A 24,137-nucleotide genomic window follows, 5' to 3' on the forward strand; every position below is an offset into this window, starting at 1 on the left:
CAGGTGAGGCAGTCGCTCAAGTAGGTAGAGGCATCTCCATTTAGGACTTTGAATAGTAGACAGTATTAAGTAGACTAGTATTAAGATGTCCATTTGCTGGTTTATGTTGTCTTTTGGATGTCTTATCTTTTTTGAAAAAGAGCCTCATAGTCTTTTGCAGCTTCAAATGCATTCAGAATCAGTTCTTGCTCTACACTCTCGTCAGTCCAGCTTTTGAACTGGATACAGTGCTGAGACCGTCTTAATATCTCTGCTTAGCGAGATCTATAGTAAGCTTGACAGTGGACTAATTACTCTCACAGTGTCATTAGATTTGCCCACTGTTTTAATAATAATAATTTTTATATATCGCCATACCACAAACAGTTCTAAGCGGTTTACAAGGGAAGGGACTGTATACAGACAGCGACATTACAGAGAACTTTTGAAATTATGTCATTAATCATAAACTTCTGTTAGACATGCTAGCTTCTACGGGGATGTCAGGTACTGTTTATTATTGATTTTCTTTATTCCTTCATAATTGCAAATTCAAGATAGCTAAGCTAAGACTTGCTGTCAAATTATCACCTGTTTTGTAATGTTCCTCAAAAATCCATTTTGTCCCTAACCCTGCTTAATCTTTTTTTCAGCACCTGTAGTTTTACTATGTCTTTTTATGTAGACAATATTTTGATCATTCACTATAATCCCAATACAACTCCTGTTCTTGGTCCACTTCAGCAATGTTTGAAAGAATGTTCTAATTGGCTATGAACATATCACTTGCCCCCTCTTCTACGAAACCGCGCTAGCGGTTTCTAGTGCGGGGAGCCGTGCTGAATGGCCCGCGCTGCTGCTGACGCTCATAGGAACTCAGTGAGCGTCGGGAGCAGCGTGGGCTATTCAGCACGGCTCTCTACACTAAAACCGCCAGCGCGGTTCGTAGAAGAGGGGGTTAGTTTTTAATCATAAAAAAACAAAAAACACCACAGTCGGCTGGATCACAGGGCATGCTTCCACTCCTTCTGTTACATACGTGCTTTTTGGTTCCCCCATTCAGCCAGTAGACAAATTTAGATATTTAGGTATAATATTAAATTTAAAACTAACTTCTTCATTCCAGATATCCTCAGTTTTTAAATCCTGCTCTCCTGCACTTCGCAAACTGCAATCAATTCATAGATAAATAGATAAAAACAGTCAGAACACTTTTTATTATGCTTTCATAGGCTTCTGTATTGATTATGGTAATTCAGTCTAAGCTGGTATCTCTAAATTTGAAATAAAAAGATAATAGACACTGAAAAACACAGCCACACAGATTCCATATCTCCCCTTTGCTTTCTAAGATGCATTGGTTACCCAATGAGTAAGAATTTAAGATTCTGTCAGCTTACAATTAAACCACATCATATAGGTTGGCCATACTATTTGGCTAAATTAACAATCCTCTATGTTCCAGCCCACCTTCTTCATAATGACCACTGGTTAGTTCTTCCCAATCCATCTCAAGTTTATTATGAATCAACTAGAATGAGTGCTTTTTATTTTTTATACCATTTCTTTGGAATAATCTTCCTCTCCTTTTGCATTCAGAATCTTCATTGCAAAAGTTTAAGATTGGTCAGAAAACTCATCTTTTTGCTTTGGCTTTTAATGGTCAATAGACCACAGGGTTGTGAGATTATCAGTCTTATGAAAGATTATCTTTATAGAAAAGTTGATGCTATTGTTTAGATAACTATGAATGTTTCTAATGTGTGATAGTTTTCCCCGTCCTATATTTAATGGAGTTTCTTTACTGTTAAGCTCTTTTTCTTTGTACATTGCCTTGATTTGCAGGTTAAAAAAAGATGATTTTATTAAATACTAATAAATAAACATAAACAACCTCCCCCCAACCCCCAAGCACTCAAAGGCATGGGACCCTATGGCATCCTTTCCAACACACATCTGTTTATCCTCACTGCCTCTACCACGGCAGAAGCAAGGGGAGAGTGGCACAGCTGTTTTCTGTACAGAGTATGTAGCTCAGTGGTCTCAAACCCGCGGCCCGGGAACAACATGTGGCCTGCCAGGCACTATTCTGAGGTCCTCGGTATGTTTATCATAATCACAAAAGTAAAATAAAACAGTTTCTTGATCATATGTCTCTTTAGCTATAAATGACAATATTATTATTAAGACTTAGCCAAAAGGGAAGATTTATACACTCTAAAGAGTTTTACCTCATGCAAAATTATCATTTCTTTAATAAGACATTAACTATTTTTTTCTGAGGCCCTCCAAGTACATACAAATCCAAAATGTGGCCCTGCAAAGGGTTTGAGTTTGAAACCACTGATGTAGCTGATCTTTAAGGCAGTCCTGCAAAATATCAATAAGTACTGCCCAAACTAGGTGGGTTCTTGCCCACCTGTGACTATGCTTCTGATGGGAAGGATGTCAAATACAAATTCTACACTATGCAGTTTCCCTTTAACTCTCTTCCTAGCTTGTCCACTTCCCTCTCACATTTCCTATTTAGCAGAAGATTCCTGGTTATTAGCACAAAGAGAGTGACATGCTGGAAGTATGGCTCGCCTTGCAAAACACTCGCAAACCAAAATACACTGTATTTCAAAAGATAAGCAGCTCAATAGGAATGGGCAAACATCAACCAACTCTGCCTGAACTGAAGCAAAACAGAGATTCTTTGGGTCCCCCACACAAGTGGACAAATTCCTGACTTCAAAATATCTTTTGGGACGTATGAACTCCTCCTAAAATCACAGGTCAGGAATCTTAGGATACTGTTCTTTCAGGGTTTCTGCAGCTGGCATTGTGTTTGTTGCAGGTTTCCGGGTCTCGCTGCATCTTTGTCAGGTAGAAACCGACGTTTCAGCCACCATGCTGTGGGTTTGCTCTGAAGTCTGCAGTATGACTTTGTAAATAGTGGGTTCACTGACCTGATTGGGAACAAGGCAGTCCACCAATTTGAATTTTGGGGGGAAAGTTAGTTGGTCAGAAATTTGAGTTTTGTTGTGAAAGTCCATAGAATTGAAAAAGTCTCTGGTAGGTTTAAAGATGTTCTCCCTGTGAACCCACTATTTACAAAGTCACACTGCAGACTTCAGAGCATATCCTGAAGAAAGCCACAGCATGGTGGCTGAAACGTCGGTTTCTAACTGACAAAGACGCAGCAAGACCCGGAAACCTGCAACAAGCAGCTTAGGATATTACTAGACTCATTACTCACTCTGATCCCACAAATCCAAACCACCATCTATGGCATCTACGAAATCTCTCTCCATATACTGAAAAGACAAGCCTGACCACAGTGGCCCATACCACCCAAAAAGAGTATGCATCAGCTCCAGCTAATTCAGAATGCTGCAGCACGACTGATAGAACGCTACAAGTGGTGTGACCACATTACTTCCTTCCTGCAAAAACTACACTGGCTACAGTACCTTGCAGGGCTAAATTTAAAACACTATGTTTCATTTTCAAGGTCCTCAGACAAAATGGGCCACAACACTAAAAGAACAAGCTAACCCTTTACACACCTCTGAGGTCCTCTCAAGGAATATCATTATCTGTACCCTCATCAAAAGAAATTGTACGATGTGATACCAGCCAGTGAGCCTTCTCAGGAGTAGTCCCCGTGCTTTAGAATTTACTCCCAGAGGGGCTACGTCTAATTTCAGACTACCTCTACTTCAGAAAGCAGGTAAAAGCCCGGCTCTTCATCCAAGCCTTTAATACATAGGGTGATTGACTATACTCTCAGTCTGCACCGGGACTAGTTACTAAATCAGTTCCTTATATCTTGTTTAACTGTATGAACAACTTGCCTTGAGTTTAACCTCCTATCTGTTTATCCCAATGGACTCTGTACCACCTTTCTACATAGACAGACCTAACAGTATACTCTGAAGAGGCACAGCAAGATGGCTGAAACGCTGGTTTCTACCCGACAAGATGCAGCGAGACCCAGAAACCTGCAACAAACACAATTCCAGCTGCAGAAACTCTGAGAGAACTTAAGGGACTCATGGATTTGATATTCTAATTTTAACCAGTGCTGTGCTGAAGAGTCTTCCCAGAGCACCTCGTTAAACTATGCTTAAAAAGCAAAAGTACAGTAGTTATCATTGAGAAGGGCAGCACTACTGTATCAACCTCCCCTTGATAAAAATTAAAAATAGCAATAGTAGATTCCTGTCTAATACCCTTTAACTGTATGTGGGTAATAACAGTACTTCCAGAGACAGGGTTAAAAATCAGGCATTTTAATAAGCAAATTTTTCACCAAGAGGCCATTACTCTCAGTAGGAGAGTCATTACAATAGCAATAACTAATTCACATTTCTAGCAGCCATATTAAGGGCTCCTTTTAAGAAGCCGCGTTAGTGGGTTTAACGTGCGTGACTTTTCATCATGCGCTAACCTCTGCGCTAGCAGGAAAACTACCGCCTGCTCAAGAGGAGGTGGTAGTGGCTAGCACGGCCGGCAGTTTAGCACACGCTATTACGTGTGTTAAACCGCTAACGCGCCTTTGTAAAAGGAGCCCCAAGTCTTGGAGGAAAGCTGATTTCTTGAAGGATGTAATCCTTTCTATTGGACTAAGACAAAAATGATCCAAAATTAAAGATGTTGATATAGATGAACTTTCAGAATCATTGGGTCTTCTTCTACCATTCTGACTAATCTTTGAGGCCACCTCTCCAAAACCCCAGAAACTGTCAGCATTGAATCCCAAGGGAAAGCTGTTTGGCTGTAGGAGAGAGGATGAGGAAGCTGATCAGGCAGCAGGAGAGAGGAGCAAGCGGGGAGGCAGAGAAAAGCGCTAGGAGCGCCAGGACCACATGCGGATCACTTCGGGGCAGCGGCGAGAGAGAAGCTCTGCCTACCCCACCGCGTTAGCGACTCACAACCGGGCTCCTCCATTAAAGGAGGCGAGCCAACGGCGCGGCGCTGTTCGGCTGTAGGAGAGATGAGGAGGAAGCTGATCAGGCAGCAGGAGAGAGGAGCAAGCGGGGAGGCAGAGAAAAGCGCTAGGAGCACCAGGACCACGTGCGGATCACTTTGGGGCAGCGGCGAGAGAGAAGCTCTGCCCACCCCACCACGTCAGCGACTCGCAACCGAGCTCCTCCATTAAAAGAGGCGAGCCAACGGCGCGCAGCCGTTCGGCGCACAGCGAAGTCGAGTGGCAAAGGCGCTCGCCTTAGCGAGAGCGCCTTTGCGAAGAGCCTTAAGAAGAGCCTAACTACACACAACAAGGATACCTTAGAGCAGCAGCGGACCTCTCAAACACCCTATCCCATCACCCTAATTGTACCAACTCTCATATTAACTCACAGCCACCCTCTCAGATACCCTAATCTCTCAATATCTTAGACACCCTTATCTTTCAAACTCTAGGCACCCCAATCTCCCAACTCTTGACACCCTAATCTTTCAAATCTCACACCAACTCACAGACAGAGTTTTCTAATTCTTCTACTTCTCTAACTTATTGACAGGCATACCTCAATTACAACTTAGAAATGGCAGGGAGGACAAGAAGCGCAAGGTCTACAATCAAGACCAGCATTCCAGTTGCCATGGGGATCCAGGAGGAGACCACAGACTGCGTGCAGAGGGAGAAGGACCCCGGACGATGGACAGAGGTCTCTGTGCAGACCGAGGCCATCCCCCAGTGCTACACTACAGTCTTTACATAGACAGAGGAGGCCACTCAGCTGGATGGAGAACTCATGCAGGAACTAAGGAGCCTCAGGGAGTAGGTGAAACGCCTGAGGAGCATCCGTGAGGACGAGGCCTACATCGACGGAGTCGTCCAGGAGCTGTCCCAAATCATCGAGCAGGCCCATGACAAGTCCATCCTCGAGACGCCCAAATCATCAGCTTTGAAACCAACAATTGGGATACAGGAAATAGCTGGCGGCGCTGACTCCTGGCAGCTGGTGACCTCCTCCACGGGAAAGTGTAGGAGAACCCCCCCTCCTTTTTCAATCTCTTCATCTTCATCTTCTTCTTTTTCTTACCAACAGGGCAGCTCTACATCAACCCCTCAACTCACCCTGAGCAACAGATTCCAGATTCTTCAAGAAGGAACTGCCGATGTGGAACAGGAGCAGGAACAGGAGCAGGCCCAACACACAGCTCCATCTCCAGAGACATCCGACCTACTCCCCCCGAAGAAGCGCAGAATAATAGTTATCGGGGACTCCATGCTGAGGGGCACAGAGGGTCCAATTTGCAGACCAGATATGCAATCAAGGGAGGTCTGCTGTCTGCTTGGAGCCAAGATACGAGATGTCACCGCCAGTCTGGATAGACTACTCACACTCCAAGACCACTTTCCCATGTTTCTTGTCCACATAGGAACAAACAACACTGCCAGGAACACCCCGGAGATCATCACCAGAGATTTTGGAGCACTGGGTGAGAGGCTGAAGCGGACAGGAGCGCAGGTGGTCTTCTCATCGATCCTCCCAGTTAGAGGCAAGGGAAGAGCCAGAGATGAACGTATCCTAAGGACCAACGAGTGGCTACAGGGATGGTGCCGGGATATGAACTTCGGATTCCTCAACCATGGAGAAGTGCTCCAAGGACTTCAGGGACCTGACGGACTCCATTTGACAGTAGGGGTAAGAACATCTTCGGACACTGACTGCTTCGCAGAGCTTTAAACCAGGTAAGTCGGGGGAGGGTACCCACTCACATACTGGTGCAGTAAGGAACTATCCTGATGAGGTGAGTCGAAACACCACTTCCATGTCCAAGGTAAGTACCCACATTGCAAACAGTTCTCTAGTAGTCACATCAACTCAGGAAGGAAACGCCTCACAGGGACTTAGCAAACACAAGGTATGGAGGGCCATGTATGTTAATGCACACAGTTTAGGCAATAAAATTCTGGAATTGGAGACTGAAATAAGAAATGCCGCCCTAGACGTGGTGGCGATATCCGAAACTTGGTTCACGGACTCACATGGGTGGGATATGGCTATACTGGGTTACAATTTACTTCGTCAGGACAGAGAGGGCAAGTTAGGTGGAGGGGTAGCACTATACATTAAAGAAGACATCAAAACCACCAGGATCACAGAGGTCAAGTACACCGGGGAGTCCCTCTGGGTAAACCTGGCAAGAGGCAGAGAAAAATGCCTGTATCTAGGTGTGGTATATATACTCCCAAGACAACTGGAAGCCATGGACGCAGAACTAATTGAAGACATAGAGAATATCACTCTACGGGGTGACGCTGTACTGCTAGGGGACTTCAATATGCCTGATGCAGACTGGAACACATTTTCAGCGACAACCAGCTGCAGCAGGCGGCTATTAACCTCCATAAGGGGAGCACGTCTCAAACAGATGGTAACAGAGCCCACTAGGGCCCAGGCGATCCTCGACCTGGTACTCACCAACGGGGAAAGTGTTTCAGAGGTCTCGGTAGGAGATATGCTAGCCTCCAGCGACCATAATATAGTATGGTTCAATCTTAGGAAAGGCTTCCCTAGATCAAGCACAAAAACAAAGGTACTCAATTTCCGGGGAACTGACTTTGCATGCATGGGAGATTTCATCCATCGGACGCTGCAGGACCAAGCAGAGACTGGTAATGTAGAAGCTATGTGGTCAACCCTGAAATCAACCATACAACTAGCCACTTAATTAAGGCAGTAAATAAACGACAAAGAAACAATAAACCCCAATGATTCACCGCAGAAATCTCACAACTCGTTAAGGAGAAGAAAAAAGCATTTCTTTCCTCGGGGAAAAGAGAAGCTAACGTAGAATATAGGACCAGGTCTACAGCGGTCAAAATAGCAGTTAGGGAAACTCTGGCAAAAAACATTAAGAAAGGGGACAAGTCCTTCTTCAGGTATATTAATGATAGGAAAAGGAACACAGGAGGGATAGTACGCCTTAAAAGACTGGACGGAAGTTACGTGGAAGCAGATTCCGATAAAGCCGAACTACTGAATGAATACTTCTGCTCGGTCTTCATCTTCGAGGCACCAGGACACGGTCCGCAATTGAAGGCGAAGCAAAACGCAGAAGGCCCGTTTCAGAATTTTGAGTTCACACCAGGTGAAATTTACAGCGAACTGACAAGACTCAAGGTGAACAAAGCCATGGGTCCGGACAATTTACACCAGTGGTCTCAAACACGCGGCCCGCCAGGTACTATTTTGAGGCCCTCGGTATGTTTATCATAATCACAAAAGTAAAATAAAACAGTTTCTTGATCATATGTATCTTTAGTTTTAAATGACATTATTATTATTATCTGGGGAGAGGAAGAAGAGATATGGATTGCTCTGAAAAGAGAAGATGGAACTTCTATCTACGTGGGTGTAGTCTACAGACCTCCGACTCAATCGCAGCAAATTGATAAGGATCTGATTGTGGATATCCAAAAGTTTGGAAGGAAAGAAGAGGTTCTGCTGTTGGGAGATTTCAACCTGCCGGATGCGGACTGGAATGTTCCGTCTGCGGAATCGGAAAGAAGTAGGGAGATTGTGGATGCCTTTCAAGAAGCTCTGCTCAGACAAATGGTGACGGAACCCACAAGGGAAAAAGCGATATTGGATCTGGTCCTCACAAATGGAGAGAGTATCTCTAATGTTCGAGTGGGTGCTCACCTGGGTAGTAGCGATCATCAAACGGTTTGGTTTGATATAACGGCTAAAGTGGAGAGCGACCGCACGATACTTAAAGTCCTAGATTTCAAACGTACGGACTTTAATGCAATGGGAAAGTACCTGAAGAAAGAGCTGTTAGGATGGGAGGACATAAGAGAAGTGGAAAGACAGTGGTCTAAGCTGAAAGGAGCGATAAAAATGGCTACGGACCTTTATGTGAAGAAAATCAATAAAAACAAGAGAAAAAGGAAGCCGGTATGGTTCTCCAACCTAGTGGCTGAGAAAATAAAGGCGAAAGAGTTGGTGTTCATGAAATATAAAAAAACCCAAGAAGAGGAGAGCAGAAAGGACTACAGGGTGAAACTGAAAGAAGCCAAGAGAGAGATACGTTTGGCGAAGGCACAGGAGGAAGAACAAATGGCTAAAAATGTAAAAAAGGGAGATAAAAATTTTTTCAGATATATTAGTGAAAGGAGGAAGATAAAAAATGGAATTGCTAAGCTAAAAGATGCTGGGAACAAATATGTGGAGAGTGATGAGGAGAAAGCAAATGTGCTAAACAAATACTTCTGTTCTGTGTTCACAGAAGAAAATCCTGGAGAAGGACCGAGATTGTCTGACAAAGTTACACGAGAAAATGGAGTAGATTCTGCGCCGTTCACGGAGGAGGGTGTTTATGAGCAACTTGAAAAACTGAAGGTGGACAAAGCGATGGGACCAGACGGGATCCATCCCAGGATACCAAGGGAGCTCAGAGAGGTTCTGGCGAGTCCTATTAAAGACTTGTTCAACAAATCTCTGGAGACGGGAGTGATTCCTGGGGATTGGAGGAGAGCGGATGTGGTCCCTATTCATAAAAGTGGTCACAGGGATGAAGCAGGAAACTACAGGCCGGTGAGCCTCACTTCAGTTGTTGGAAAAATAATGGAAGTGTTGCTGAAAGAAAGGATAGTGTATTTCCTTGAATCTAATGGGTTACAGGATCCGAGGCAACATGGCTTTACAAAAGGTAAATCGTGCCAAACGAACCTGATTGAATTTTTTGATTGGGTGACCAGAGAGCTGGATCGAGGACATATGCTAGATGTAATTTACTTGGATTTCAGCAAAGCCTTTGATACAGTTCCTCATAGGAGGCTGTTGAACAAACTTGAAGGGCTGAAGTTAGGACCCAAAGTGGTGAACTGGGTCAGAAACTGGCTGTCGGACAGACGCCAGAGGGTGGTGGTTAATGGAAGTCGCTCGAAGGAAGGAAAGGTGACTAGTGGAGTCCCTCAGGGTTCGGTGCTGGGGCCAATCCTGTTCAATATGTATGTAAGTGACATTGCTGAAGGGTTAGAAGGAAAAGTGTGCCTTTTTGCAGATGATACCAAGATTTGTAACAGAGTAGACACCGAAGAGGGAGTGGAAAATATGAAAAAGGATCTGCAAAAGTTAGAAGAATGGTCTAATGCCTGGCAACTAAAATTCAATGCAAAGAAATGCAGAGTAATGCATTTAGGGATTAATAATAGGAAGGAACCGTATATGCTGGGAGGAGAGAAGCTGATATGCACGGACGGGGAGAGGGACCTTGGGGTGATAGTGTCCGAAGATCTAAAGGCAAAAAAACAGTGTGACAAGGCAGTGGCTTCTGCCAGAAGGATGCTGGGCTGTATAAAGAGAGGCGTAGTCAGTAGAAGGAAGAAGGTGTTGATGCCCCTGTACAGGTCTTTGGTGAGGCCCCACTTGGAGTATTGTGTTCAGTTTTGGAGACCGTATCTGGGGAAAGACGTAAGAAGACTTGAGGCGGTCCAGAGGAGGGCGACGAAAATGATAGGAGGCTTGCGCCAGAAGACGTATGAGGAGAGACTGGAAGCCCTGAATATGTATACCCTAGAGGAAAGGAGAGACAGGGGAGGTATGATTCAGACGTTCAAATACTTGAAGGGTATTAACGTAGAACAAAATCTTTTCCAGAGAAAGGAAAATGGTAAAACCAGAGGACATAATTTGAGGTTGAGGGGTGGTAGATTCAGGGGCAATGTTAGGAAATTCTACTTTACGGAGAGGGTAGTGGATGCCTGGAATGCGCTCCCGAGAGAGGTGGTGGAGAGTAAAACTGTGACTGAGTTCAAAGAAGCGTGGGATGAACACAGAAGATTTAGAATCAGAAAATAATATTAAATATTGAACTAGGCCAGTTACTGGGCAGACTTGCACGGTCTGTGTATGTATATGGCCGTTGGTGGAGGATGGGCTGGGGAGGGCTTCAATGGCTGGGAGGGTGTAGATGGGCTGGAGTATTAACAGAGATTTCGGCAGTTGGAACCCAAGCACAGTACCGGGTAAAGCTTTGGATTCTTGCCCAGAAATAGCTAAGAAGAAAAAATTAAAAAAAAAAAAAAAAAAATTTAAATTGAATCAGGTTGGGCAGACTGGATGGACCATTCGGGTCTTTATCTGCCGTCATCTACTATGTTATTATTAATACATAGCCAAAAGGAAAGATTTATAAACTATAAAGAGTTTTACCCCATGCAAAATTGTCATTTCTTTAATAAGACATTAACTATTTATTTCTGTGGCCCTCCAAGTACCTACAAATCCAAAATGTGGCCCTGCAAAGGGTTTGAGTTTGAGACCACTGATTTACACCCAAGAGTGCTCAGAGAGTTGAGTAATGTCCTGGCAGAACCGTTGGCCGTGCTCTACAATCTCTCCCTGAGTACAGGGAAAGTTCCCTTGGACTGGAAAACAGCTAATGTCGTTCCTCTGCATAAAAAGGGCTGCAGGGCAGAGGCTGCGAATTACAGACCAGTGAGTCTCACATCAATAGTGTGTAAATTCATGGAAACACTAATTAAACGCAAATTGGACATGGTCTTGAATGAGGGGAATCTTCGGGATCCCAATCAACATGGATTCACCAAGGGTAGGTCCTGCCAATCCAATCTCATCAGCTTCTTTGATTGAGTAACAAGAAAGCTGGACTTGGGAGAGTCTTTGGACATCGTGTACCTGGACTTCAGTAAAGCTTTTGACAGTGTCCCACACCGCAGGTTGCTAAACAAGATGAAATCGATGGGGGTTAGAAGAGATAATAACTGCATGAGTCAAAGATTGGCTAAGTGGCAGACTTTAGAGCGTGGTGGTTAACGGTACCCCCTCTAAACATCGGAGGTGACCAGCGGAGTGCCACAGGGCTCAGTCCTGGGTCTACTCCTTTTCAACATATTCATAGGGGATCTGACTCAGGGGCTTCAAGGTAAAATAACATTATTCGCCGATGACGCCAAACTATGTAATATAGTAGGTGAATGCAATTTAAAGAATAATATGGAGCAGGACCTGCTTGCATTGGTAAGTTGGTCCTCAACCTGGCAGCTAGGTTTCAACGCTAAGAAATGCAAGGTCATGCACCTCGGAAGCAGAAATACATGCAGGACATACTCCTTGAATGGAGAAACTTTAACTAGGACTTCAGCAGAACGAGATTTAGGAGTAATCATCAGTGCAGACATGAAAGCTGCCAATCAAGTGGAGAAGGCTTCATCCAAGGCAAGGTGGATGATGGGTTGTATCAATATAAGTTTCATCAGCTGGAAGCCTGAAGTCATAATGCCGTTGTACAGGGCCATGGTGAGACCTCATCTGGAATACTGTGTACAATTCTGGAGGCCACATTACCGTAAAGATGTGCGCAGAATTGAATCGGTTCAGCGGATGGCCACCAGGATGATTGCAGGGCTCAAGGGTCTCTCGTACGAAGAGAGGCTGAACAAATTACAGCTCTACACTCTCGAAGAATGTAGGGAGAGGGGAGACATGATTGAGACATTTAAGTACATCACAGGATGTGTCGAGGTAGAAGATGATATTTTCTTTCTCAAAGGACCCTCGGCCACAAGAGGACATCCGCTCAAACTCAAGGGCGGGAAATTTCATGGTGACTCCAGAAAGTATTTCTTCACGGAGAGAGTGGTGGATCATTGGAATAAGCTTCCAGTGCAGGTGATCGAGGCAAGCAGCGTGCCAGACTTTAAGAATAAATGGGATGCCTATGTCGGATCCCTACGAAGGTTGAGTTAAGGAATTGGGTTATTAGGGCATAGACTAAGGGGGTGGGTCAGTAGAGTGTGCAGACTTGATGGGCTATAGCCCTTTTCTGCCGTCATCTTTCTATGTTTCTAAGCTGGGGGAGGGTCTTACTTTCCACCATTTTGACTTGAGATTTGAGACCCTAAATAAATCTTAAGGGAAAAAAGAGAGGGAGGAAATGTGATAGACCACAGGTGTCAAAGTCGGTCCTCGAGGGCCGGAATCCAGTCGGGTTTTCAGGATTTCCCCAATGAATCTGCATGAGATCTATTTGCATGCACTGCTTTCAATGCATATTCATTGGGGAAATCCAGAAAACCCGACTGGATTCCGGCCCTCGAGGAGGGACTTTGACACCCCTGTGATAGACAGTCAACATATCAAAGGTATAAACCAGGGGTGTCCAATGTCGGTCCTCGAGGGCCGCAGTCCAGTCGGGTTTTCAGGATTTCCCCAATGAATATGCATTGAAAGCAGTGCATGCACATAGATCTCATGCATATTCATTGGGGAAATCCTGAAAACCCGACTGGACTGCGGCCCTCGAGGACCGACATTGGACACCCCTGGTATAAACAAAAAAAAATACAATCATTTTTTTCCAACAAAAAAGAAGTTCTATGGCATGAGACTGAATAGTAATGAACTCAGGAATAACACACATGTATACTGCAGATAAATGTATAAACAATTTCCCAGTAAAGACAGAGGAACATTACCAGAAAAAGGAGATTTGGAGAATGAAATGACATAGCATCAAAAATGAAACAGTCTGGGCTATTGTAGTAAGTACAGAAAATTGGCCTTGTTGTATTTATCTGTGCAGCTATTCCCTGAGATTATTACAGCTGGTCTCTAGACAGGCTGCTTTAAGACAAAGGCTCTGTGAAGGTACAATCCCAGAAAGTCCTGTCCTTGAGCTTGCCAGGAGCCAAGAACAGGTGGGGCTAATTTTAGCCATCCAGCCCAGAAATTGCTAAGGAAATTGTGGCCCAAGTGGATGGGGCTAGAATAACCTGAAACCTATCACGCTGCTAGTGGATATCAGTCACTACAATATAGAAGTCATGCTAGCCTGCTTGTAAATACTTTCTGTACACATTTGGGAATACCCTGATCTCCACAGGATGAAACTGTGGTAGAGGAATAAGAACACTGCCGCTTCCAGGAACTGGGAAGCCATACCAGATATTTTACAAAGCTGCTAAGGCCTAGATATGCCAGAGTTCCACAGTCCAACTAGAGTGTAAATGATTTACTTACTTTTTCATTAAAAATACAGCAAAGTAAATTGTCTCTGGAATGAAAAATATCTTATTTCCAGTACATCTGTACAATAAGAATTGCAAGATAAAACCTTCACTCCTCTCCTTATCACATGATCTTCCTCCCATGGTCAAGATCAGAGGGCCACCAAAAGAGATAGCATGTCCTCCTAAGCCACTGCTGTCATATTACTTAGGAAGAACATATTACTTAGGAATCTGTTATTCACAGAAATAACTTTAGCATTTTGATCTTATAACTCTTTTATGATAATGGTTTCATCTAAAAGCACTATCAAACCTTTATTGAGTATCCTGCTAGGCATTTCCCCTTTCTACAAAATTTCTATTATTGCTGCATGCCATAATCCCAAATCACCAGTAGGTGGCAAGCGAGGAGCATGAACTGTAGAGCTACCTGCTTATGATCGAAAAGGCTGCAATAGCCAAGAACTTAACTTCCGAGTTAGAGTGGTTACATTCATGAGATCCTTAGTCCTTTATATGAAAAGTCTAGGGATCAGTTCATTCCACTGGCAAAAAAATTTAAAAAAAAAACCAAAAAACCTCTCTTTAGATGAGACTGTTTCTCTGTGAGAGCCAACATGTTTACAGTACTTAAAACATGGATGCTGTGGGTGCTGTTTTAGTAGGGTTACCATATAGCTCCAGAAAAAGGATTCATTGAATGAGACAGACACTCAGGTTTTACTTCCATCGCTTTCAATGGAAATAAAACCTAGATGTCTCAATTTGTCCTCCTTTATCTGGAGCCATATGGTAACCCTACGTTTTAGCCTATTTAAATGCAGAAAAATAAAAATGAAAAACTAAGAGGATATCTTTTTGTTGGACTAAATTAAAATATTTCTAGACTAGCCTGACTGGCTTAAAAAATAAGGGTCTTAACTGTCCAGTTTTAAAATTTTATTCTTCAATAAGCAGAACAAATACCATCAAATTTTTAAACCAAAACTGCTCTGAAATGTACAGCTGTAGCTATGCACAGGTTTACCTACCATTTTTAAACAGAAGAAAAACAAAAAACTCACCCCAAGTATAGCAAACCTTTCGTGCATAAAAGGATTAAGGAAGCTGTTGAGTTCTATTTCATCCCAGACCCAAAGGGTGAAACAGACACCTGTTGTTTAATTCCAGTAAGCTCTGAGCCTTACAACCACACTGTAAAGCTCTCAAATTCTGATATGGGGGGAGTTTCCAAATCTGAATTTGTTTCCTGAATACAGAAAAAAGGGTGCCCTTTCCTTGCCACCAGCAGCTAGAACAGAATGGTCCCAGTACTGAAGGACTATTCCCTATACTCAGAATTATTGAAAAAGACTAGACATTACATATAACAGGACTTCTTAAAGTTATTCTGGTTTTCGGGATGTTAATAATGACTATGGGCTCCTTTTACTAAGCTGTGTTAGGGCTTTAATGCGCAGAATAGCGCACGCTACAATGCCACACGCGCTAGACGCTAATGCCAGCATTGAGCTGGCGTTAGTTCTAGCCGCGTAGTGCGGGGTTAACGCGCGCTAATCTGCTGCGTGCACTAAAAACGCTATCGCACCTTAGTAAAAGGAGTCCTATGTGTGAGATAAATTTGCACATAGAGAACCCTGGATTGCTTGCTTTGGAAATATTTACGTAATAGCTACAATAAAAATAAAATACTATGCCTTTCACTCTACTTTTCAGATTGGCCTTGTATCATATTTCTAGAAAAAGAATGTTCTATTGTGCTCTTTAATGTGTACATTACAGATGCCGTATTGTACTACTGCTATCGTTATTCTTTGATTTGCCTATTTCTATATTTACCTCACTGTTCTAATTGTGCATTATGCTGACATTTTGTCATTTTGCTACTCTCCTACTGTTACTATAATATAAGTTGCTTATAACAAGGTCAGCCTCTCATCTAATTATAAAAGTGATTACTATATCTTAATAAACACATAAAATAAATAGCTAATTTGCTAGGACACCAATTACGCCCTTGGAGGCAATACTAATTAAGGGCTTCCCAAATCTAGCCTGGGGACCTCACAGCCAATGGATTTTCCAGGATAAATTTGCAAATAGTAGATTTCCAAATGCATACAAATTTCTATCATGCACAGCCACTGCGGATATCTGAAAACCTGACTCGCTGTGGAGTTCCCAGGACAGGGCTGGAAAGCCCAGATTCCTGTCAGACCCTCAGTAATAACCAGAAAGCTTTGTCACAGACTGAAAAGGCAGAAAGACTTGGAAAATAACATTAAAGAGCTCTTGGCAAAATTATTTTTCAAATTTGTTTTTAAAAGGCAGTAGTCTAAGTGAAGCGCTAAGGAGGCAAGTCTACCACTAAGTATCTCCATTTAGATGCCCTGGGGATGCAAAATATGAGCCAGATTCCATTACAGCCGGCTCCTCTCCTTCTCCAGCACCCTTCCTTCCCCCCCCCCCCCCCCCCCCGCGGTAATAGGAGACTCAAGGCCACATTTGGAGGGCATCCGCGCAAGCACGAACATCGATGTGATGATGTCACACATGCACATCATCGCACTGACGTCCACACATTTTCAGATGCATTCTAGCTACAGCCCCAAGTTTCGTGTGCCGCAGCTTCAAAATGTTCTCTAATGGAAATCTAGGTTCACAAGTTCTATTCGAGAAAAGGCTCATACCACACATCCCTGGGGTTTCTAAATCAGTGGTTCCCAACCCTGTCCTGCATGAGAGAAATCTGCATATAATGGAAGTCAGAGGCATGCAAATCTGCTCCATTCATATTCATTAGTGCTATCCGGAAAATCCGATTGGCCTGGTTGTCCACCAGGACAGGGTTGGGAACCACTGGTCTAAATAGATGTGCCTAGTTACACAATGGCTCCTTAAATGTTCACTAGTTAGATTTTGATTAATGACGTTGGACCTGAGTTTCAGGCACTTGCTAGATCCTTCTCATGCAAAGTGTCAGGATGGTAGCCTGCAGGACAGGGGTTCACATTAGCACGCTAGCATCCAATAAGAATGAAGGTATTTGTGTACAGACATGTCATTTATCATCCATAAGGTACTTGTAGACTACTCACCTCTTCCTTCTTGTCTTCAGAGGCGAAGCTCAGGCTTAGCTGGGAATGGCTGCTGATGCCACTATCCTCATTTCCATCATCACAGTATGGGGTAGCCTGCGCTGGATCCTGGCCAGAGGCAGGACATTTTTCAGCCACAGGTGCAGGCATCTCGGCTCTCTCCTCGCTTTCCATTGAACTCAGTGACAAAGTGCTGCGATGGCTGGGGCAACGGAATGCCGCACTGCTCTTGACCTTTCCCACGCTTGGGCTCTGAGGTTTGGGAGCCATTGGCCTTACGGGAGAACTAGGCAAATCAGCTTCAATTCTCAACTGAGTGGAACCTTTTGGTTCATCAGAATCAGAACAAAACACTTCCCTGGCGAATGGGCTCAGACTTCTGCAAGACTGTATTGGACTAGAAGCACCCAGACTGGCGCTCTCTGATATCCTGTGGCCTTTAGCCTCAACAGTAAGCGAATCATTTTCAAAACTTGAGATAGTAACCTGAGAGAGAGAAGGGCTAAGACCAAGAGTTCTTGAATGGGGGAGATTTGGGCTACATGTGGGCGAGACATACCTTCTCCTGTCCTTTTCAGTGCTTCGAGAAACTCTCTGAGAGTAATCATCATGCAGCCTGCTGTTGGGTCGTGTCCTACAGCTTTGTTCTCTAGGAGGGGAGTTTGTGGCCTTGGCACTCTCTCTCTTCAAAGCAACTTCTGTAACATTACTTACTATTTTTAACACTCTGTCAAAATCCTTGGCTCTGATAGGACTTCGCCAGCGTTTTGATCTCCTCTCTGGATTTCCACTGATTTTATCTGAGTCATTAGGAGAGCCACTTAATGTCCGCTGGGGCGTTTGGCTATCATTTGTAGCTATGATGTCTGTAAGATTTGAGGCAGACTTTCGTTTGAAGGAGCTCTTCCTTAGAAAGTTTAAATTATCTGTGCTTTTGCTTCTCCTGTAAACGATTCGGTTATTCTCTAAGTCTTTTACTACAATTTCACAGATCTTTTGTTCCGGACTGATGGGCACTAAGAGTCTCGGGCTATTTGAGTGCGCCTGATTTTTATCCGCATCTAACAAACAGATGCGACCCACACCATATGCTCGTCTGATGCTGCGTGATCGATGTGTGTTCCTCAGGAAAGAGTCGTCATTTTCCTCAATGTCGGAGCCATCCGATGCCAGACCATCTACCACATTAGGGCCATCGTGCACAGACCCAGAATAAGAAAACCTGTTGCAAGCCTGGACTCTCCCAGCTTCTCCATTCAAAACGCGTGTTTTACCGTCAGTTTCCAAAGCATCCTCATTTAAGATGTCTGAGTTTTCTTTTAACTGAATACCCTGAAGAACTGATGATTTTAATTTTTTAAAAGAGCCCATTTTTCTAAATGAGGACAAGGCATTCCATGTGGAAGACCCACCCACTGTAATCAATGAGCGAGGCCTTTCAAAGTTATTGCTAGTCTTCTTCCCAGGGGTTGAGAAAAAGCGCACCAGTTTTGAAGAGCTCAGCTTGTCATCCTGTGATTCCTCATTACTGTTGCTGCCCTCACACATCCCATTTTGACAGCTCAGGTTAGCTGCAGTTCTTGATCCCATGTAATCCATACCTACATCGGTCTCTTTACCACAGCCATTAGGAAATGTGGTCATGTTCTCGGAACTGTATGCATATGGGAAGCCTGCAATGTAGCTCAGAACCACATCGCTAGCTTCATCATTTGACCCAGGTGCCAGCCTCTTGTCCGAAGCACTCACTTCTTTCCATCTTCATTTCACATCTATTGTTTGAAAAGAGTTTGCCAATGGACTGCACTCCCTGCATCAAGAAAACAAAGCCAGTGTTTAGCAAATGTGTTTCTTTTTCACACAGTGCTGTACAAAAGAGAGTTAGATTCTTTGTACAAAAGCAAGAAAATACTAACAATAGAACAAAGATGTGTCATGTGATTAAAGAATCATTAAGAACTTGGTTACAAGCTAGTGTAAGTCAAAAACGTATAAATCAGAGATCGCTTTTGTTTCTAAAATGTGCTGTAGATTAGAACACCAGGATCACTTATTCAACTCAAAATGTTCATGCTGTCAAGATAGATGTGTCAACATTTATCTTTTTGTGTATAGATACTTTGAAACAGAAGCAGAAAAAGAAAAATTAATTCTAAAAATAAATTAGGAAATACAATGTATCTGAAAAGATCTAAATTATTGTAAAATGATTATATTTCTACATCTATCATAACTCTTCCAAGAACGAAATGTTCTGGCTAGCTCAGTGCTACAGCAAGCCAGCTGCCCCCCCCCCCTCCCCTTTTGAATCAGAGCTTTCAACTAGAAGAGATTAGAACGGTTCTGCCTTTAAAAAAAATCAAAATGTTAGCACTGGCATCTATCACATAGCACAGAGGTTGGTAGAAGAACCCATGTCCTCACCCCATCCCCCCCCCCCCATGCAATAAAAAATAAATGACCAGTTAATGGGGGGCGTTTATAAAGAGGTCCAGGCTGCCTTCACTGAGGCCCCCCAACCTCGGCAAAGTCCTTTGTGAGCAGTTTCTAATTCACTGTAGAGGTCTGCACGGGAACGGGGATCGCGGGGATCCCGCGGGTCCCGCGGGGATCCCGCGGGTTCCCCCCCTGGCCCACGGGACTCCCACGGGGACGCCCCCTGGCCCACGGGACTCCCACGGGGATGCCCCCCTGACCCACGGGACTCCCACGGGGACGCCCCCTTGCCCACGGGACTCCCACGGGGATGAAAACAACCTACCTAAATTCTGGCGATGCAAGCATGCAGCTTAGTTACAAGTCTGGCGTCGCGTCGGGAAATAGCCATGTTGAGCAGTGAGCTCAGCACGTACACAGATGAAAGCCTTGCTTGCTGATTGGTCCGGCGGCCCCGCCCCACCGTGCCGCCGGACCAATCAGCAAGCAAGGCTTTCATCTGTGTACGTGCTGAGCTCACTGCTCAGCATGGCTATTTCCCGACGCGGGCATTAGGCTGTTTTTTGTCATTTCGGGTGGGGGATGGCAGCGGCAGCAGCAGCCTGAAAAAGAAATCATCCTGGCCGGGTTCGGTGTCATGCTCCGGAGCTTCTACAGCCTTCCTATCTCCTTCTACCTGCGGCTCTCTTCGGCAACTCAGCAGCAGCTTCTGGCGTCGGGGCCTACCCTCTGCGAGTCCCGCTTGTTTCAACTTCCTTTTTCCACAAAGGTGGGACTCGTAGAGGGAAGGCCTCGATGTCGGCAGCTTGTCTTGATCACCGCTACTGACGAGTTGCTTAAGAGAGCCGCGGAGCAGGGGGGTGTTGCCAGGTGCAGGTAGAAGGGAGAGGGCCAGATGCAGGACTCGTGGGTGAGGGAGGAGAAGAGAGAGGGGAGAGAAACAAAAGGAAATATTTCATACTGGGCTGGGCCGGAGTGGAGAGAGGGTGGAAAGATTCTGGCTACAGGGTGCAGTAACAAAGGAAAAGGGGGGAAAGCTGAAAATAGAGATAGTGACACAAAGAAGAGAAAGGGTAAGCAGGACCTTCTGAATAAGGATAGAGATACAGAGGGGACATGAAGAGGAGGTGAAATAGAGACATAGAAGTAATGCTGAAAAAGTGTGTGTGGGGGGGGGGAGATAAAGACATTGAAAGGGCAAATGGTGAATATGGGGTAAAGACAAGGACAGAGACAAATGAAGATTCTGAAAAAGTGGTGAGATACGGATATAGGTGAGATGGACACAAAGAAGGGTGATGCTGGAAAATAGGTGGAATGGTAATTCTGACAGACACAGAAGGGAAATGCTGGATCAAGGAGAGATGGGGCTCAGGCTGGATGGAATGAGGAGAAATGCCTTGTTGGCCCGGAACTTCCTCTCCTACGTCAGAATTGACGTCAGGGAGCGGAATGCTGGTCAGCGCGACGCTTCTGCAGGGAAAGCTTGGGACAGCGGTGGCTTGGGGACTATTCCCCGATGGCGGTGGCAGCAAACCGAGTGGCTTGGGGGAGGGCACGGAGAAAGAAAGAAAGGGGGCAGACAGAGAGACAGAAAGAAGGGGGAACAGGGAGACAGAAAGAAAAAGTTGGGGGAGAGAATGAGGTCTGGAGGAGAGGAAACATACAGGAGGCTGAAAGAAAGGAAGAAAGATTGGATGCACAGTCAGAAGAAGAAAGTGCAACCAGAGACTCATGAAATCACCAAACAGCAAAGGTAGGAAAAATGATTTTATTTTCAATTTAGTGATCAAAATGTGTCTGTTTTGAGAATTTATATCTGCTGTCTATATTTTGCACTATGGCTCCCTTTTACTAAACCGCAATATTGTTTTTTAGCGCAGGGAGCCTATGAGCATTGAGAGCAGCGCGAGGCATTCAGCGTAACTCCCTGTGCTAAAACCTACTATTGTGGTTTAGTAAAAAGGGAGGGGGTGTATTTGTCTATTTTTGTATTTTGTTACCGAGGTGACATTGCATAGAGTCATCTGCCTTGGGAAATGTATATGGCAGATATCTTTGTTTTGTGTTCAAAAGAAAAGGAAATGCATTTCTGGTTTTATTTCTACAGTGTTGAAGTACTTGTTGGCCCTTGCTGTGACTGGTGGGGATCCCCAAGCACCGCCAGCAGAGGACCTCCTCTAGAGATGGTCAGAACTCCCCTCCACCAAGCGCAGCAGTCGCTGGCAGCATCCATGAGCCACTGAGGTGCCAGCATCTGTGACTCAGGGACGCTACTGCTGCCTGCCAAGCTTGGCAAAAGGGACCCCAGGCCAACTGCAAAGGAAGTCCTCAGCTGACAGTTTGTGGGTTCTCATCAGCTGAGTATTTATATTTTATATTTACATTAGAGGTTCTGGTAGAAACCCATTTACAAAGTATGTATTCTTCCCAATTAATATTTCCAAATTAATAGTCTCTTTGCTTATTTGTAAATGGGTCTCTACCAGAGCCTTTAATTCAGTAGCATAATTAAATAAAATAACTATTTCTGAAGTTTATAGGGAAGGATGGTGACGGAGGGGATTCCTCGCGGGAACGGGTGGGGACGGAGGGGATTCCTCGCGGGGACGGGTGGGGACGGAGGGGATTCCTCGCGGGGACGGGTGGGGACGGAGGGATTCCTCACGGGGACGGGTGGGGACGGAGGGATTCCTCACGGGGACGGGTGGGGATGGGTGGGATTTTGGCGGGGACGGGTGGGGACGGGTGGGATTTCTGTCCCCGCGCAACTCTCTAATTCACTGGCCTCCCCTGGAAGCTGGTGTCTGCTCTGGAAAATCAAAAGTTGTAAAAAGGCCTGAAGAGGAGAAAGTTGCTCTAAGGTAACTCGTCCCGGCGCCCGAACAGGAGGGGGGGGGGGGGAGGATGGGCTAATTGGAAAAAGGATCCGTGAATCAGCTTCCCAAGCAGGGAAGCGCTTTTGTCTGCCCCTGTTATTGCAAAGGTCGCGGCTCACAATAATCCTGTGAACTCTCTGGGACGACTGGGAAGCCGGAAGTGGTCGGAGCCCCTTAGCAACGGGCCAAGCGGCGAAGGCACAGGCGCAGGGCTCAGCCTCCCCCCCTTCCCCTAGCAACGGCGGCTCTGCTCTGCACCGCGTGCAAATTGGGGGGGGAGGGGGGGGTCTCGCAAGGCAGGGGTTGCACCACAAGTGATGCAATCGCAGACACACAGCACCGTTCAAAAAAAACAAAACCCCCCAACAAAATGGTATTGTTCCCGGCCAGCTAGGACAGTTTAACAATCTGCAGCGAACGCATATACGGATACACACAAAGATCCTTTATGTTCCGTTTCATGCGCTCACAGTGACGAATTACGTTCAGCTCCCGCAACAACAACAACAAAAAAAACTTTGAAGAAACTTTATATTGGCAGATGTAAAAGGCAATTGGCAAGGAACTGTTAAGGGGCAAACTAACTTGATCGTTTTTTTTAGACAAATCCACCACCCATCCCTCCGAAGTGCTTGCTGAGAAAAAAAGTGGCACCTGCCGCCAGCCGGTGCGCTAAGCTCACAATAACAATAATAAGGTCCGGGGCGGCAGGTGCACAGCGGGCTAACCTCACCCCCCCCCCCTCCCCTCCCAGTCCCTGTGCCCTCAGTCGTTGAACGGGTGCAGAGGCGCGTCTCATTACCTGAAAAGAGGGGGGGAGCCGCCTTCAGCGGGCGCCGTCGGGCGGGAGGAAGCCCCGGCGCCTGTGCTCCCTCCGCCGCATCTCCAGGGGACGGTTAAGCGACCAAGAGGCGGGCACTTAAATTTTTAAAGCTTCCGAAATAAAATGTCCCCAGAAGCGCTCGGCTAACGCGCCCCGGCCGGCTTCGCTTGCTGAAGAAAGAGCCAGCAGGAGCAGTGCCTGGGTGCAACCCCCGAAGAGGAGGGAGCGGAGAGCAGCTACAGCCGACGGGGAGGGGCGGGGATGGGAGGGAAGGCAGGAGCCGGTCCTTTCTATCTGAGGCGGGGTAGTAATCCCTTATCCCCGAGGAAGAGGCTCGGGTTCTCCGCCCGGGTCCAGAAGGGTGGCCGGCCGGACCGTGTTCCTCAGATGAGTGCTGCCCCGCAGATTTCTTCACGAAAAAAAAAAAAAGTCTCTAAACCTTCCCCAGTGGGCAAAGCTCAACCACGCTGACGCTGCTTTCCGTGTTGTTTGTTATTGTGTGCTCGGGCTTACTGTTTGCACAGGTAAAGGGCGACGAATGCTGCTGGCAGTCGACTCCCAGCTTCATTCTGGGCAAAGTTCACCCTGATTTGGGCTGGCTGCGGTCACACGTCCGCTTTTGCACGCTGAATGTTTTGGAAATGCTTTCTATTAAAAATATTTGCAATCTAGTGTCTATAGTCCCTCTTTTAAAAATGTAGCCTTCTATGTATCACAGAGGAAGAAGCACTGTTACATTCAATATACACGTTTACTAGAATTGCATCAAATGTGTATTACCGAAGGACCTTGCTTATAATAATCTTTAATTGGTTTCACGTTTATCCATAGATGTTTATTTTCCACCCCTACTCAATTTTAATGACTACACTTTTTGTTTAGACCTCTTCACACACCCCATTTTTTGTTTCTGGTACTGCTACATTTGGCATGCTCTCCATCTT

General features: G+C 45.3%; 1 protein-coding gene across 5 annotated transcripts in view; it reads right to left on the reverse strand.

Moving 5' to 3' along the window:
* SPATA13 (spermatogenesis associated 13) overlaps positions 1 to 23,926 on the reverse strand; it is a 141,018-nt gene extending 117,092 nt beyond the window's left edge. The window contains exons 1-2 of one of the 5 annotated variants that reach the window (XM_033949170.1): positions 23,707 to 23,926; positions 17,056 to 18,865 (exon numbers count right to left, since the gene is read on the reverse strand). In XM_033949170.1, coding sequence (XP_033805061.1) covers positions 17,056 to 18,699 — 1,644 coding nt within the window. In that variant the 5' untranslated portion in view covers positions 18,700 to 18,865; positions 23,707 to 23,926. Of the gene's footprint in view, positions 1 to 17,055; positions 18,866 to 19,816; positions 19,870 to 22,489; positions 22,611 to 23,172; positions 23,609 to 23,706 lie in introns of those variants that run through there. The other 4 variants (XM_033949168.1, XM_033949172.1, XM_033949169.1 and 1 more) reach the window with 4 other exon arrangements.
* Between the last annotated feature and the right edge of the window lie 211 nt (positions 23,927 to 24,137).

The sequence above is a fragment of the Geotrypetes seraphini genome, chromosome 6 (assembly GCF_902459505.1).
Source record: "Geotrypetes seraphini chromosome 6, aGeoSer1.1, whole genome shotgun sequence".
NCBI lineage: Eukaryota > Metazoa > Chordata > Amphibia > Gymnophiona > Dermophiidae > Geotrypetes > Geotrypetes seraphini.